The sequence below is a fragment of the Sorex araneus genome, chromosome X, assembly GCF_027595985.1.
Source record: "Sorex araneus isolate mSorAra2 chromosome X, mSorAra2.pri, whole genome shotgun sequence".
Taxonomy (NCBI): Eukaryota; Metazoa; Chordata; class Mammalia; order Eulipotyphla; family Soricidae; genus Sorex; species Sorex araneus.
Window position 1 is genome coordinate 370538182 of NC_073313.1, and position 14078 is coordinate 370552259.

The 14078-nt window shown below is 64.8% G+C and overlaps 1 protein-coding gene across 1 annotated transcript in view; it reads left to right on the forward strand.

Moving 5' to 3' along the window:
* The window catches only part of VIT (vitrin), a 50355-nt gene that overhangs the window by 34078 nt on the left and 2199 nt on the right, over nt 1-14078 (forward strand). Inside the window, exons 9-15 of the mRNA XM_055121367.1 lie at nt 1381-1452; nt 2564-2665; nt 7464-7508; nt 7895-7954; nt 11128-11275; nt 12899-13002; nt 13198-13424. Coding sequence (XP_054977342.1) covers nt 1381-1452; nt 2564-2665; nt 7464-7508; nt 7895-7954; nt 11128-11275; nt 12899-13002; nt 13198-13424 — 758 coding nt within the window. The remainder of the gene's footprint in view (nt 1-1380; nt 1453-2563; nt 2666-7463; nt 7509-7894; nt 7955-11127; nt 11276-12898; nt 13003-13197; nt 13425-14078) is intronic.

The window sequence follows — 14078 nt, forward strand, 5'->3', positions numbered from 1 at the left end:
GTTGGACAGCAGCTGAGACCCCCGCCCCCCCTTGCAAGGGTTGTGTTTGGTGGTGGCGGCTGTGGGGAGGGGGCGTGGAGGGTGTCGTACTCAGCCCGGGGGCTGGCACTGGGGTCAGACTCAGGACCTGCAGGCAAAGGGCTCTAACCACTGCGCTTCCCCAACCTCAGGGGTATTTGGGCTTTTTGAGTGCTCTAGGCATGAGAGTTTATTGAGCATCTAGCACATGCCGCACACTGGCCCAGGCCTTGTCCTCCCCCAGCCACCAGGGGCACCTGTGCTGTGTGTTTGCCGTGGCCAGCCAGGGCCAAGGCGGTCTGGGCGATCCCCGGACCCGCCAGGCCCAGACCGTGGGCCTTGCACGCCCCACGGCCCGGCCGGCTGGGAGAGGCGGGAGGGGCCTGGCCCTGAGCACGCCCTTTCCAGAAGGTTCCACTACACACCTTCCCGCCGGCCCCTCGCCTCAGCTCAGCTCTGGCCACCTCTGCCCGCCGGGTCTGCGGCCCCGCCCTGCCGGGTTCGGGGGGTCCCGGGGTCTGGGCCGGCGCCCAGCAGGCTCCACGGCGGGCACCAGGCCTCTGCCTGCCGCCCTCCCTGCGCCCCTCCTTGCTGGCACCCCCCAGGCACGGAGCACCCACGGCCGAGGGCCACTGGCTCCCCCGCCAAGGGCCCTCCCAGGGCAGGGGGTCGGGGGGGCCGGGAATGTCCAGCTCTGGGAAGAAACAAGTGGTTTCTCCTCAGAGGCGTTTACCTGGCACGCGCCGACCCAGGCTCCGTCCCCAGCTCCCCGTGTGGCCCCTGAGCCCCGGCAGGACGAACCCCAGAGCACCGGGCCACGAGTCCGCCCTGACAAACCCTGACGGCGGCCCCAACACAGAAGCAAAATAAATATCTTCTTTCCCCCCTCTCTCTCCCTTTCTTTACCTCTCTCTCTCCTTCTCTCTCTCCCTCCCTCACTTCCTCCCTCTCTCTCCCTCTCTCTCCTTCTCTCTCTCTTTCTCCTCCTATCTCCCTGTCTCTCTATTCCCCTCCCTCTCTCCGTCTCTCCCTCCCTCTCTCCCTCTTCCCCTCTCTCTCCCTCCCTCTCTCTCCCTCTCTCTCCCTCTTCCCCCGTCTTCCTCCCTTCCTCCATTTCTCCCTCCCTCCCTCTCTCCCTCTCTCTCCCTCTCTCTCTTTCTCCTCCTATCTCCCTCCCTGTCTCTCTTCCCCCTCCCTCTCTCTCCCCTCCCTCTCTCCCTCTCTCTCACCCTCCCTCTCTCTCCCCTCCCTCTCTCTCTCTCCCTCTCTCTCTCCCTCCCTCCCTCTCTCTCTCTGTCTCTGTCTCTCTCTGTCTCTCTGTCTCTGTCTCTCTCTCTCCCTCTCCCCCACCCTCTTTCTCAGAAGTTAAACCCCAAGAAGGTGCGACCTACCCCTCGGCTCTGACATTCTCCTCACCTGTGTCCAGCCGTGCAGGTAGGTGCCTGCCTGTGCCCCATGGACTCCTGGCTCGGAAACACTCAACCTCATGTTGGGAGAAGACGGGAACTGGCCAGCCCAGCGTGTGCTGCCGACTCCAGGAAGGCTTCCCAGATTTCAGAACATGGTCCCGAGACCAGCCAAACAGAGGGGGCCGAAGAGGATGGTTCCCCCTTAGTCTGCGGGGCGGGAGGGGAGGGGGTGTTGTTCTTAGCGTGTCGCTGACATTTTCTTTATTTCGTTCTGAGGCCACCCCCGTGGTATTCAGGGCTTAGCCTCACTCCCGGCAGTGCTCGGGGATCGTATGGGATGCTGGGAATCGAACCCGGGTTGCCTGTGTGCCAGGCCAGTGCCTCCCCAGTGCACCGCAACCCTGCACCCCCTCATGGGCACTTCTGGAAGCAGCAAGGGTGTGTCCTAGCGGGAGGACTCCCCCCCCCACACCTGCTCCTCCCCTCTGCGCCACTTCAGGAGCCTGGATGCCCGGGCGCCGCCTCCAGGGAGGCAGCAGGATTTACCCCACACAAGGCCCAGCCAGGGCATGTCTGGGTGCCCGAGGCCCTGGGCTCCACCCCTGGTGACCCCCCCAACGCTGCGCCCCCAAAGAAAGCACAGGGGTGGGGAGGAGAGAGAGTACGGCGGCGGGGCAGCTGCTTGCACACAGGTTCACTCCCGGCCCTGCAGAGGGTCCCCCGTGCACCCAGGAGTGAACCCTGAGCCCCGCCGAGGGTCGAGGGTCGAGGGTCGGCCGGGCGAGGGCGAGCGTGGGAGGGGCCAGCTGCAGGCGGGGAGCCCGGCCGAGAACCGCCCTGTGGCCGTCCCTCCCGAGGGGACACACACGGCCATGACTGTGCCCTGCAGGCTCCCGCGGGGCCCCTGGGGGCGGCTCGTGTCCCTCCTGGGGCCGACACCACCCTGACGCCGCAGGTGCCCACCCGGCCCCGGGCAGAGCAGGGCCAGAGGGGGCCCCGCCCGCAGGGTCCCGGCCTGATGCCGGGGGGTCCCACAGGCGGGCCACCTGCTGCCCACCCAGAGGTGCCCCCTGGCCCAGGACCACCCCCACCGCCGGCCCGTCCACCCCCAGCTCACGGGCGCCGTCTCCCCGCAGGGGAGGCCACGGGCAGCCCCCAGAGGCCAGTTCCGGGGGCGACGGCCCCACCAGCCGCCCTGATGCAGGTGGCGCCCGCGGGACAGAGGAGCCCAGCGCAGGGTGAGTGGGGACGGGGCGGGCACTGCCCCGGGGGGGGCTGGGGGGAAACGGGCGTGTCTGAGCCCCCAGTGGTGACCGTGACCGGGCAGGCGTGGAAGCCCAGGCCAACACCAACCCCCGGGTCTGCCCCGTCGCCAGGTCACCGGCGCCCGCGGTCTGGGGAACTGGGTTTCCCTGGTCCACACGCCGTGCCCACCATGATGCGACTGACCGGCCAGGTGGTGCAGCGAATGTCCCTCAGGACGGCCCCGGGAGACCCCAACTGAGGGCCTGTCAGCCCGGCGCAGGCTCTGGCTGGCACGGGCGTCACCCCAGTCCAGTGTCGCCCCGGCTCCCCCTCCCCGCCCCACCAGCGCAGACTCTCACTCCATTGCTCCCGGCCTCTGGCTGCTCGGGCGGGTGGAGCCACGTCGCCAGCTGTGTGGCCTGGGATCGAGTGTCTGTGATCGTCTCAAAGATGCCACTCGCCTGCCCCCCCCCCAAGGGTCCCCACCTGCCCCCCCCCAGTCTCTTCCCTTCTGATATCTCTTTTTTTTGCTTTTTGGGTCACACCCGGCGATGCTCAGGGGTTACTCCTGGCTCTGCACTCAGGAATCACCCCTGGCGGTGCTCAGGGGACCCTATGGGATGCTGGGAATCGAACCCAGGTCGGCCACGTGCAAGGCAAAGGCCCTCCCCGCTGTGCTGTCACCCCGGCCCCATTCTGATCTCCCGTCACCTCCATTCCCTCCCTCCGTTGGCTCGTGGCTCTGTCTCCCGTGCCGGGGCCGTGGTGGCCCTGTGTGGTTCCCGATGTCGCTTACAGACTGACCCTCAAACCACACTCAGCAGCCCTGGGCTTTCCTGCGATGCTGGTGCCTGCCCATGACCTCTGACCCCCCTGCCAGGGCCCGACGGGGCATTTCTCTTCCCAGAACAACCCCCTTTGCCTCCTTTCTCCTGGGAGGCTGCCCAGGGCCTCCTGAGCCCTGCGGCGGCCGGGGACCGGAGACGCCCCGTGGGGCTGGCGCTGCCCCGAGCCGGTGCCTGCAGTGTCCTAGGCGGCGTCTCCGAGGACAGACGCGGGCAGAGGGCGAGGAGGGAGGAGGGTGCCGAGGCACCGGGGAATAAAGGGGCCATTATTCCCGGATTTTCCGAAGGGGCTTGAGTAACCTCCGCCCTTTTTCCACTGCACTTCGGGTTCGGGGCGAGTCCAGGCCCCGGGGCCTTGCTGGTTGCTGCCGCCTCGCTCACACCTTGCCGGGCCGGAATGTGGGCAGCGGGTCGCGCCGGGCCACGGCACAGGCTCCGACAGGCCAGTGCTGTGCCCGCCCCCACCCCCCCACCACCTGGACTCACCCCTGCAGCGGGGATGGGGGGTGAGGGAATCCTTGCCAGGGGATTTAGATTCAGACAGTCTCACACCGTCCCGCCCGCGGGGTGGACTGAGCCGTCGCCAAGGCAACCGGGGAGCCGTGGGGGTGGAAGCACCTGGGGACTCTGTGGCTCGAACCCGAACCCTCTGAACCCTCCTAAGCTGCAGAGTTCAGGTGACTCTCCAGCTGGGCGGGGGAGGCGGGAGGGAGGGTCAGTACCGCCCAGCAGGGCAGAGTGCCTGGTGCAGGGCAGAGACCCTCGGGGTGGAGCCGTCTCCATGCCCCCACGGCCCCTCCTGCAGGGACCCCCGGCCAGCCCAGGCCCCGCAGGTCGAAGGGACCCTTCCAGGCACCAGGCGTCATCGGGTAAAGCCCCCGCGGCCCCTCGACACAACCTTAGTTCTTCGGGACCTCCAGAGGGGAGCTCCCCGCCCCGAGGGCCGGGCTGGTTTCCAGGGACAGTCTGGGCCAGCGGCGCCTTCTCCAGGGGGCGAGTCACGTCCCGGGGGGACTCCATGCAGACCCCCAGGCCCACCCGCCCCCACTGGTGCCCCAAGGCAGAGGCTTCCCGGAACCCCCAGGGCCGTGTCCCCACCCCGCTGTGTGCTGCCCCCGCTGACCAGCCGCCCGCTCCTGAGCACCGGGCACAGAGCATCGTTTGACCCCGAGAGAGAGCTGCGACCCCTCACCTGCGCTCAGCACCGGAGAGAACAAGAGCCTGCGGGTCGCAGGCCCAGAACTGACATGGATCCTGGGGAGGGGGGGCACTAGCCCCGCCCCTCCGGGGGCAGAGCAGGGCCAGCAGCGAGGGGGAGCTGGCACCCCCCAGCGGCCTCTGCGGGGCGGACAGCCCCCCCTGGGCAGCAAAGCAGGGGGATAAATGCATCCCTGAGTTTGGCCTAAAGCTGCGCCCGGAGTCCCGGAGAGGCTGGGACGCCCAGTGGCCACACCCAGCAGACGCCCCACGGTTCGCTGTCAGAACTCTCTAGAACGTGAGCCCCGTGGCCGGGGTCCCGGCTTCTCTGCACAAATTGTCTCCCCGGGATATTTTGAGTGTACTCCTATTTTCGTCTTTTGCGTTTTCCTTTTGGCATTTGAGCTACGTCCAGCGGCGCTGGGCCCTCGGGGTGAGAGGTCACACAGGCAGCCCTGTGCAAGGCAGGCCCCACTCACCACACCCTCTGGCTCTTACTTTTTTCTGGGGGGCACATCCGGCTGTGCTCGGGGCTGACTCCTGGCTCTGCGCTCAGGAATCTCTCTGCTCCTGGCAGGCTCAGGGGACCCTGTGCCAGGCTGGGGTGCTGTGCTGTGTGGTACCCAACGGGGGCCCTACCCACTGCACTCTCTCTCCGGCCCTCATAGCCACAAGCCTCGGGCTCTCTGGGCGCCTGCCTTCAAGGGTTCCCGAGGCCTCCCCTCTTTGTCGACACAGATGAGCACGGCCAGACTTCATCTCCCTCCCATAAAGGGACGTCTTGTCTCTGAAGATCGGCTGAGTAAACTAACAGCCTTTGACACCCAGAAATCCATGTTTTCGGAAAAATCATGGCTATAGGGCCAAAGAGATCATGCAGGGGTGGCAGGGCCAGAGTGAGAGGCTTGGACACCCGGGGTCCCGGGACCCTCCATCTCCTGCACAAAGGACCTGACCTTCAACACTCAGGGTGCCGCAGCCCGGCAGACCCAGTCTGGCCCCTCAAAGGTCCGTTTCCGGAGAAAGGCTGACTGTGCGCTTTCACCAGGAGGGGCACCAGAGTAATGAAACTAAAGAAGCAGAGGCTCCCCCTGTCACAGTGACGTTGACTTGGCAGCTCTCTAGGCCCACCCGCTCTGCTAACGTTACCCCCCAGGACAGACAGACCCACAGAAAGCTGTGATGTCTCTGAGGCCCGCAGTCAGTGAATGGCTAAGCTGAAGTAGACTCAGCTCTCCCCCGGGGAAGCAAAAGGTGCCAGGGTACAGACGGACTTTGCAAACAGCCTGGCATCTTTGTCCTGTGGGGAAAAACATCCCTTCCTGCATTGGGAAGGCTGAGGGCTCTGTCATGAAAGAGATCAGTATGCCCTAGGCTTGCAGCCTCCTGAGCTGGGAAGGCCAGGCGAGGGCAGGGGAGGAAGAAAGATGTGTTGACGTCATTGATAATTCCTGATACACTTGGGTGGTCCCTCTGGTCACGCCCCTCCAGGCCTCAGGGACTATTGGGTGAGAATCTCCCCCTCCATGTTATCAGAACCCATGTGTGGAGAAGGACACGGAACATTTGCTGCTTCCAGAGCCCAGGTGCCACACCGCTTTACTCTGTGGAGTGACTTAGATCAGGTCCCTCGGACATGACAGGGACGCCTGCCCCTGTCCAGGAAGAGCCCATGCTTGCTCAGTGTGGTTCCAAGGAAGAGAATGCCAACAGCTGAGTGGCACAATGCACCAGAACAATACTGGGCACTTTGGGAGTGCATCATATGGACAGGGGGTGGGCGGGTGGATGGATAAATGGATGGATGGATGGATCGATGGATGGATCGATGGATGGGTAGATGGATGGGTAGATGGATGGGTGGATGGATGGTTAATGGGTGGATAAGTGGATGGATGGATGGATGGTTGGATGAAAGATAGGTGGGTAGATGGGTGGATGGATGGATGGATGGATAGATGGATGGAAGGTTGGGTAGATGGATGGGTGGATGGATGGATGAATGGTTGGATAGATGGATGGGTAGATGGATGGGTGGATGGATGGTTGATGGGTGGATAATTGGATGGATGGATGGATGGATGGATGGATGGATGGATGGGTGGTTGGGTAGATGCTTCGGTAGATGGATGGTTGATGGATGGATAAGTGGATGGATGGATGGATGGATGGTTGGATGAAAGATAGGTGGGTAGATGGGTGGATGGATGGATGGATAGATGGATGGAAGGTTGGGTAGATGGATGGGTAGTTGGATGGTTGATGGGTGGATAGATGGATGGGTAGATGGATGGGTGGATGGATGGTTGATGGGTGGATAATTGGATGGATGAATGGATGGATGGATGGGTGGATGGATGGATGAATGGATGGATGGATGGGTGGATGGATGGATGGATGGATGGGTGGATGGATGGATGGATGGATGGATGGATGGATGGATGGATGGGTGGGTGGGTGAAGAGATTATGGATAAATGAATACAGATTTCAGATAGATATAAGGAAAAATTTCCCACTGTTTCGATAGTGCAAGGGGTGCTGCACCCGGGTGGCTGAGAATGCTTGTGTCTGGGGTACTCGGGGCCAGTCACCCTCTTGGCGGGCACGTGGAGGAGCACGCCAGGGGCCTGGTGTGGACTTTAGACCTCCCTGAATCTCAGGATTCCTATTATTCCGAGAGGCCTGGTGGAAGAGATTCTGCTCATTTCACCTAAGTAACAAATGTCCTTTTCAATTTTGGAAATCAGGGGACATGGACACGTGGAAGCCGGGCTCAGTCCTTCTGGACGCAGGTAACCCTGTGGCCTCTCTGCCCCGCGACATCTGAATGGCAGGATCACACGCTAGCAAGCCCTGATCACCGGGGACGGACACAGCTTCCCTGTAGCTCCTCGCCTTATTCCACTGTGGGAGACCCCAGGCACAGGCCCAAGGTTTCCAGAACATTCCAGAAGGATCCTGCATCTGGGGAAAGGGCCGTGTGCCTGCAGATCAGGAGAGTGGGGTGCAGGGGGCAAGCAGGAGGGCAGCAGGGACAGAACAGGGCACCTCACCCTGCCCCTGCCAGGGCCGCCAGCGGGGACAGAGAGCGGGGGCTGGCGGGAGCGACCCTCGGAGTCCACCCGCCATGGGTCAGGTGCTTCTGTGCTAAGTCACTGAGGTGCGTTGTTCTCTGCAGGGTTCGTGCCAGAGGAGCCCAGCACACCGCCCACGGAGCCAGCGGCCCAGGGGGACCCCAGTAAGTGGGACAGCTCCACCGCGCCCCCCTCCCCTACCCACTGCTCACACCACACCCCCCTCACAGTCTCACCAGCCTCTCTCCGGGGAAGGCAGCTCTTGAAGGTTTTGCACCCCTTGCTATGCCGAGGAGAGGCTCCGGGCTGCACAGTTGCTATGGCAACAGGCTCCCCGGGTGTGGATGGGGTGGAGCAGAGGAGGGCTGAGCTGGCGGGGAGGTGGAAGGGCTGGGGCCCAAGCAAAGCCGAGGGCCCCAGGGGCACCCTGTTGGCCGCCAGCCTCTCCCAGGAGCTGCCCAGACGACACCAGCAGGGAAGAGCCCAGCCGGGGGGTCGCCTGGAGTTTCAAAGACCGCGGCAGGCGGGAGTGTGGGACCGGAGGAAGCAGAGGCCTGGCCGGAAGGACACCGAGGGGCGGCGCCATTGGCGGGGCAAAGCCCCCCGGCGTCCCTGCCAGTCCTGCACGACCCTCCCCGGTTTTGAGGGGCTCAAGAGCAGCCTCTGGCCTCCGCCAAGCCTCGGGCAGGGGCTTCCTTGGGGGAAGCTGCAGGGGCAACTCTGCCCTGGATCCCGAGTTCGGGGTCCCTGGCCTCCAGGTGCACCCATGAAACTGCAGACCCGGGCAGCCCCCCCTCACCCCCCAGCCCCGTTCAGGCATGATCCGGCACAGGCAGAGTGGGGAGGACCCCGGGGCCCCTCTCCCAAGGCGGGAGCGAAGCCAAACCCGTCAGCAGAACGAACGAGGCCGGACCAAACCCCGTTCACTCAGGCTATGAGGAAGGGGGGAGCATTTGTCTGGGAGCACCGGGAGCCCTTCGCCAGGAGTATGCGCTGTGGTGGTCTGGCCTGGGGACCTGGCTGTGCTCGGGAGGCCTCCTGCCGGCCCTGCACTCAGGGGCACCGCTGGCATCATCCCTGGCACCTGGGAGCACAGCTGGCACCATCCGTGGCACCTGGAGCACTGCTGGCAGCATCCCTGGCACCTAGGAGCACTGTGGGCATCATCTGTGGTACTTGGGAGCACTGCTGGCACCATCCGTGGCACCTGGAGCACTGCGGGCACCATCCCTGGCGCCTGGGTAGACCCGGCTGGCGCGTGCCAGGCACACGCCCTTCCCGCTGGACCTGGCTCAGATGGGCTTTATAGTTTTTTGTTTTGTTTTGTTTTTCTTTTTGGGTCTCACCCGGCGGTGCTCAGGGGTTCCTCCTGGCTCTGCACTCAAGAATCACCCCCGGAGGTGCTGGGGGACCCCTATGGGGTGCTGGAGATTGAATCCGGGTCGGCCACGTGAAGGCAAACGCCCTCCCCGCTGTGCTGTCGCTCCAGCCCAGTAGTCTATAGAGAGGATTTCCCCCTCGGGCCCTTCATACCCATTAACTGCTGGGCCAGTTATCATATTTTTAGAGAGTCTCTTGCCCGAACGCTTGGCTGTCTTCCCCGGGGCCCCTCGGAGGGGATGGGCTCCAGCTTCCCTCCCCACCCCGAGCAGAGCTCCCGGCGGCCGAAGACCACCGGAACCTAGCCACAGCCATGCTAGAGGCCCCTCTCCACACGTTCAGACAGGCCTCACGCATGAAGGGACCGGCAGAGGAACCCAGGTGTGTGTGATCCCATCAGCAGCCAACATCCAGAGAGAGACTTAAAAGCAAGCTCCCAGAAGGGATATCTTTAGCCTGCTTCTCCCTCTGGGAGACACTGGCAGCTTCTGAGAGTTTCCTGCCCACATGGGACAGCCTTGCAAGCTCCCCATGGTGTACTCATATGCTAAAGCCAGTAACAAGCTGGATCTCATTCCCCTGACCCTGAAGAGCCCCCAGTGCAACATCGCTGGGAGGGCCGAGTCGAGATGGACTTCTAAGATCTCAGGGAAAGGACGAGATGAGATGTTACTGAGCCCGCCCGAGAAATCGGTGATTAACGGGATTTCGTGATTCGTGAATATTTTGAAAAGGCATATTGAACCAACGGCTGGTCTCTGGAAGGAAATGCTCTCTGCAGAAAAAGTTCTCGAAGTTCCACATGCTCGGGATCCCCGGAAGAAACGTCGCTCAGGTGCCACAGGTGAGAGCGGAGCCTGGAAGCCAGAATTCCAGCCAATCTCCAGTGCCAGCCCTGAAGAACACCACTGCCACCTGCTGGCCACACTCTGCATTGCAGCCCCGGTCCTTTGAACACCCCTCGATGTCCCCTGCTGTACTTCCAGTCTTCAGCTCCAGGCGCGGCCCTGACCAGGAAATTCTGAAGGCTGCCAAAGTTAGGGAGACCAGTTGAGCAATATCAGGGCCTCGGCACGGAATGTCCACTCAGACAAGAAGGAAAGAGTCGCCAGACCCATTAATGGTCTGAGTCACAAACCATCCAACTCCCAGCATCACGCTCAGCATTCTCCTGCATTCTCCTGCTTAACACTCTGCCAGCCCAGTTCAGTCCCTCGAGTTCATTAAAAAGGAGGGAAAGATTTTCCTTCCCAGCCTGTGGCACTTCCCCTGGGGAGGAAAACGACTCCAGCACACAGGGGAGAGACGCGCTCTCCCCGTGCAGAGGAGTGGTCGAGGAGGGGTTGGGGGCCCTGGGGTCATCCTCTCATCGGGAAGTGAGGCTGCCCATCGCAGCTCTCACAGCCCCGGCCCTGTGCACGCTCTCACATCATGTCAACCCTTCTGCAGGGGTGTGGGTGGGGTCGGGTGACACCCTGGGGAGCATGGGTCCTATTCCCAGCTCTGTGCCCAGGGATCACTCCCGGCAGTGCTTGGGGGGTTACACGCAATGCTGGGGCTCAAAACCAGGTTGTTGCTTGTGAACCAAGCACCCGAACCCTGCACTTCCTCTCCGCAAATGCCAGTGATGCCAAAGCATGATTCTAAACTCAGTGAGAGGGTCCGAGACCCGTCGGGGCAGGCTCCTCCTTGGGGACTGCTCTGAGCCCGGGAGACCATTCCGGACTTCCCACACTTGGCTGTGTCTGCCACTAGGTCCGAGGGTCCCCAAGCAGTGGTGCCCTGGACTTGGCACCAGCGAGGCCCAGTACTGGGCTCCCAGTACTGGCCTCTGGCTGCTTATTTTGCTTTATTTCCCCTGGAATCTTCAGGGACTCTCAAAACTAAGAATAAAGAGAGAAGCAGGGAGGCCTCTCGGGAGAGCAACGGGTCACCGGCGCCCTTTTCTGGCCCCCAGGCTGCAGAGTGGACCTGGCGTTTCTCGTCGACGGGAGCTCGAGCCTCGGCAAACGCCGCTTCCGCATCCAGACACAGTTCCTGGCCGAGATGGCCCGGGTGCTCGACATCGGCCCCGCCGGCCCGCTGATGGGGGTCGTGCAGTACGGGTGAGTGCGGTTCTGGTCCGGAAGCCCAGCGCCCCGGGGCCGGGTATTGGCCGGCTCAGGAGTGAAGCCGGACGCTGGGCTGTCAGCGCCGTCCGGGGCCCGCGCTGCCTGCAGGTGGGGGAGAACCTGGGCGGCGCGCGCGTCTCGGTTCAGCGCCTCCCGCTTCCTGCCCACGGGGGCGATGGGGCCCTTGTGGCGCCTTGGGCCCGGCTTCCCGCGCCCCCGAGGCTCCCAGTGGAGACTTCCCTGCGTGTGTTCCCGGCTCCTGGCCCCTTTGCCGTCCCGCTGGGACCGCGGCTGTGGGGGTTTCCCCGGGTTCCCGGCTCCTCTGTGCGCGCCTCCTCTGCGCGCCTCCTCTGTGCGCGCCTCCTCTGTGCGCGCCTCCTCTGTGCGCGCCTCCTCTGTGTGCGCCTCCCCCGAGGCCCCCCCCCCCGCCCCGTCTCTTTGATTCTGACTCTGTAGAACCGTCAAAGCCAGCTGCACAGTCGCCGTCTGGGGCTGGGGGTTTCCCCCTCACGACTGTTTCGGCTGTTTGGGGTCTTCTGCTATTCCCACTATGTACCCGTGCCTGGGCTACTGTCGCTGTCCGTTTGGGGGCCACACCTGGATCCCCCTGGACACAGCTGGGGGACGCTTGGGGGACCGGGAGCCACACCTGGGCCGGCTGCTGCAAGGCCAGCGCCCGCCCTGCGGTCCCAACGCCGGCCGCCCCCCGGGGTCACTCTTGTGCCCCTTCTTCTCCACCTCTTGGCTGCGGCCGAAGGGACGGGGCCGCGTCCCGTGATGGGCTCTGGACACGGTCCCTCAGGGCACCAGGCAGCGGGCTTCTCCCGGGTGCTGGGGGTCGTGTGAGCAGTGGCAGTGGCCCCGAGTCCAGCTGTGCCCAGCCTACAAGGCTGGGGGGGGTGCCCGCTGCCGCCCGGGGTCTGAGGCTCTGTGGCCGTGGCTCGGCTGCACCCTAACTGGACAGGTGGGGGGGCCCTGGGGGGCCAGCAGTAAGCCCCGGGGCTGGCGGGACCCTGACTGGCTGGCCGGCGTGGCCCTGCTGAGCCCCCTCAGTGCGGGGCGGGGGCTTCTCTGCTCTGCCCACTGGGCTCCACGACTCCTGGGTCAGAGCGTCCGTTCACGGGGCTGCTAGCGGGTGGGGCACGGGGGCTACTGCTAACAGAACTGCGGGAAGGACGCGAAGGAAGCCCCGCGGGGCGTGCAGGTGTCCGGGGGCACCTCTGCCTGGCCGGCCCCGCGCCCTGCAGTGAAGGGGCGGATGAGGCGAGCTCAGAGCAGTGTGCGCAGTGCAGGCTGGGGGCCGGGGTCGGGGCCTGGCGCCCCCCGTCGTTCACTGGCTCTGGGCACCAGCGTGGCAGGCAGGAGGTCGGGCGAGTGTCGCTGGTGCGGGGAGCCCAGGGTCCGAGACAGGAGAGCCAGGCGGGGCCCTCAGGGGCCCGTAGAGGAGGAGCTGCTTGTTGGGGGGGGGAGGGGGGGTGGTGGTGATCCAGAGAGCGAGGGGCGGCACCGAGGGGGCGGGGCGTGTCCTGGGCTGGGGGTCAGGGCAGGGCCTCACCCCGCACCCCTGCCCGTGCCCCATGGTGCTCGCCGCTCCCTCTCCCCCCCCCCCATATGCAGGGACACCCCCGCCCTGCAGTTCAGCCTCAAGGCTCACTCCAGCTCCCGGGACGTGCAGGCCGCTGTGGAGAAGATGGTGCCCCGGGGGGGCCTGGCCAACGCAGGTGAGCGGGGCAGGGTGGGCGCACAGGACGCGGCCGGGGGCGCCGCCCACACGCCGCAACCTGGCTCAGGGCCGGCCCGGACTCCCCGCAAGCCCAGGGCTGCGCGACCCCTGCCACAGCCTGCAGGGGGCGCCACCGCTCCCCGCTGACCGGTCCCCCGCAGCACCCCAAGCCCCGCCATCCCTCTACCTGCAGGCCGGGCCATCTCCTTCGTGACCAGGAGCTTCTTCTCCAAAGCCAACGGGAACCGGGCCGGCGCCCCCAACGTGGCCGTGGTGCTGGTGGACGGCTGGCCGTCGGACCGTGTGGAGGACGCGGCCAGGCTGGCCCGGGAGGCGGGCATCAACGTCTTCCTGCTCACGGTCGAGGGCCCGCTGGAGAGCGAGCGGGAGCTGGTGCTCGAGCCCGACTTCGCCCACAAGGTAGGCGACGCCTGGGGCCCAGCCGCAGCGGGGTGGACACAAGGGACCTCGTCCACGAGAGGGCCCCTCCCCCGGTGCCCGCTGCCTGGCCCCTGCACCCCCCACTCCACCGGGACCCCCACCAGGGCCCAGCGTTCCCGCCGGCAAGCCCGAGAGGCAGGGGTGGGGGGACCAGCTCAACTTCCACACCACCTCCATGCGGCCCCTCCATGGAAAGTTCTGGAACACACACACCCACCTCCACAATTCCCACCCCCCCCACCCACACACACACCACTCATTCGCATTTTCCAAACCTAATTCAGAAATACCTTCTGAAATTTTTTGGTTCTGAAGGGGGGAGGGGCCAGGGCCACACCCAGCGTTGCTCAGGCCTTACTCCTGGCCCTGCACCCAGGAATCACTCCTGGAGGGGCTCGGGGGACCACGTGGGGTGCCAGGGATCGAACCCATTCAAGACAGGCGCCCACCCGGATGCACGGCCCCTCGCGATGCCCCCACGCACTGTCAGGGCCACCTGGGCGCATGCGGGCAGCTGCAGGCGGGGCTCAAGGCGCCGGCTCTAGGTTTTAAAGGACGAGGGTCTCTGGATGCGGCCTCTGGGCCTCTGCCACTCATTCCTGGCGGGGCTGGACCCGCCCTGTGAGTCTGGGG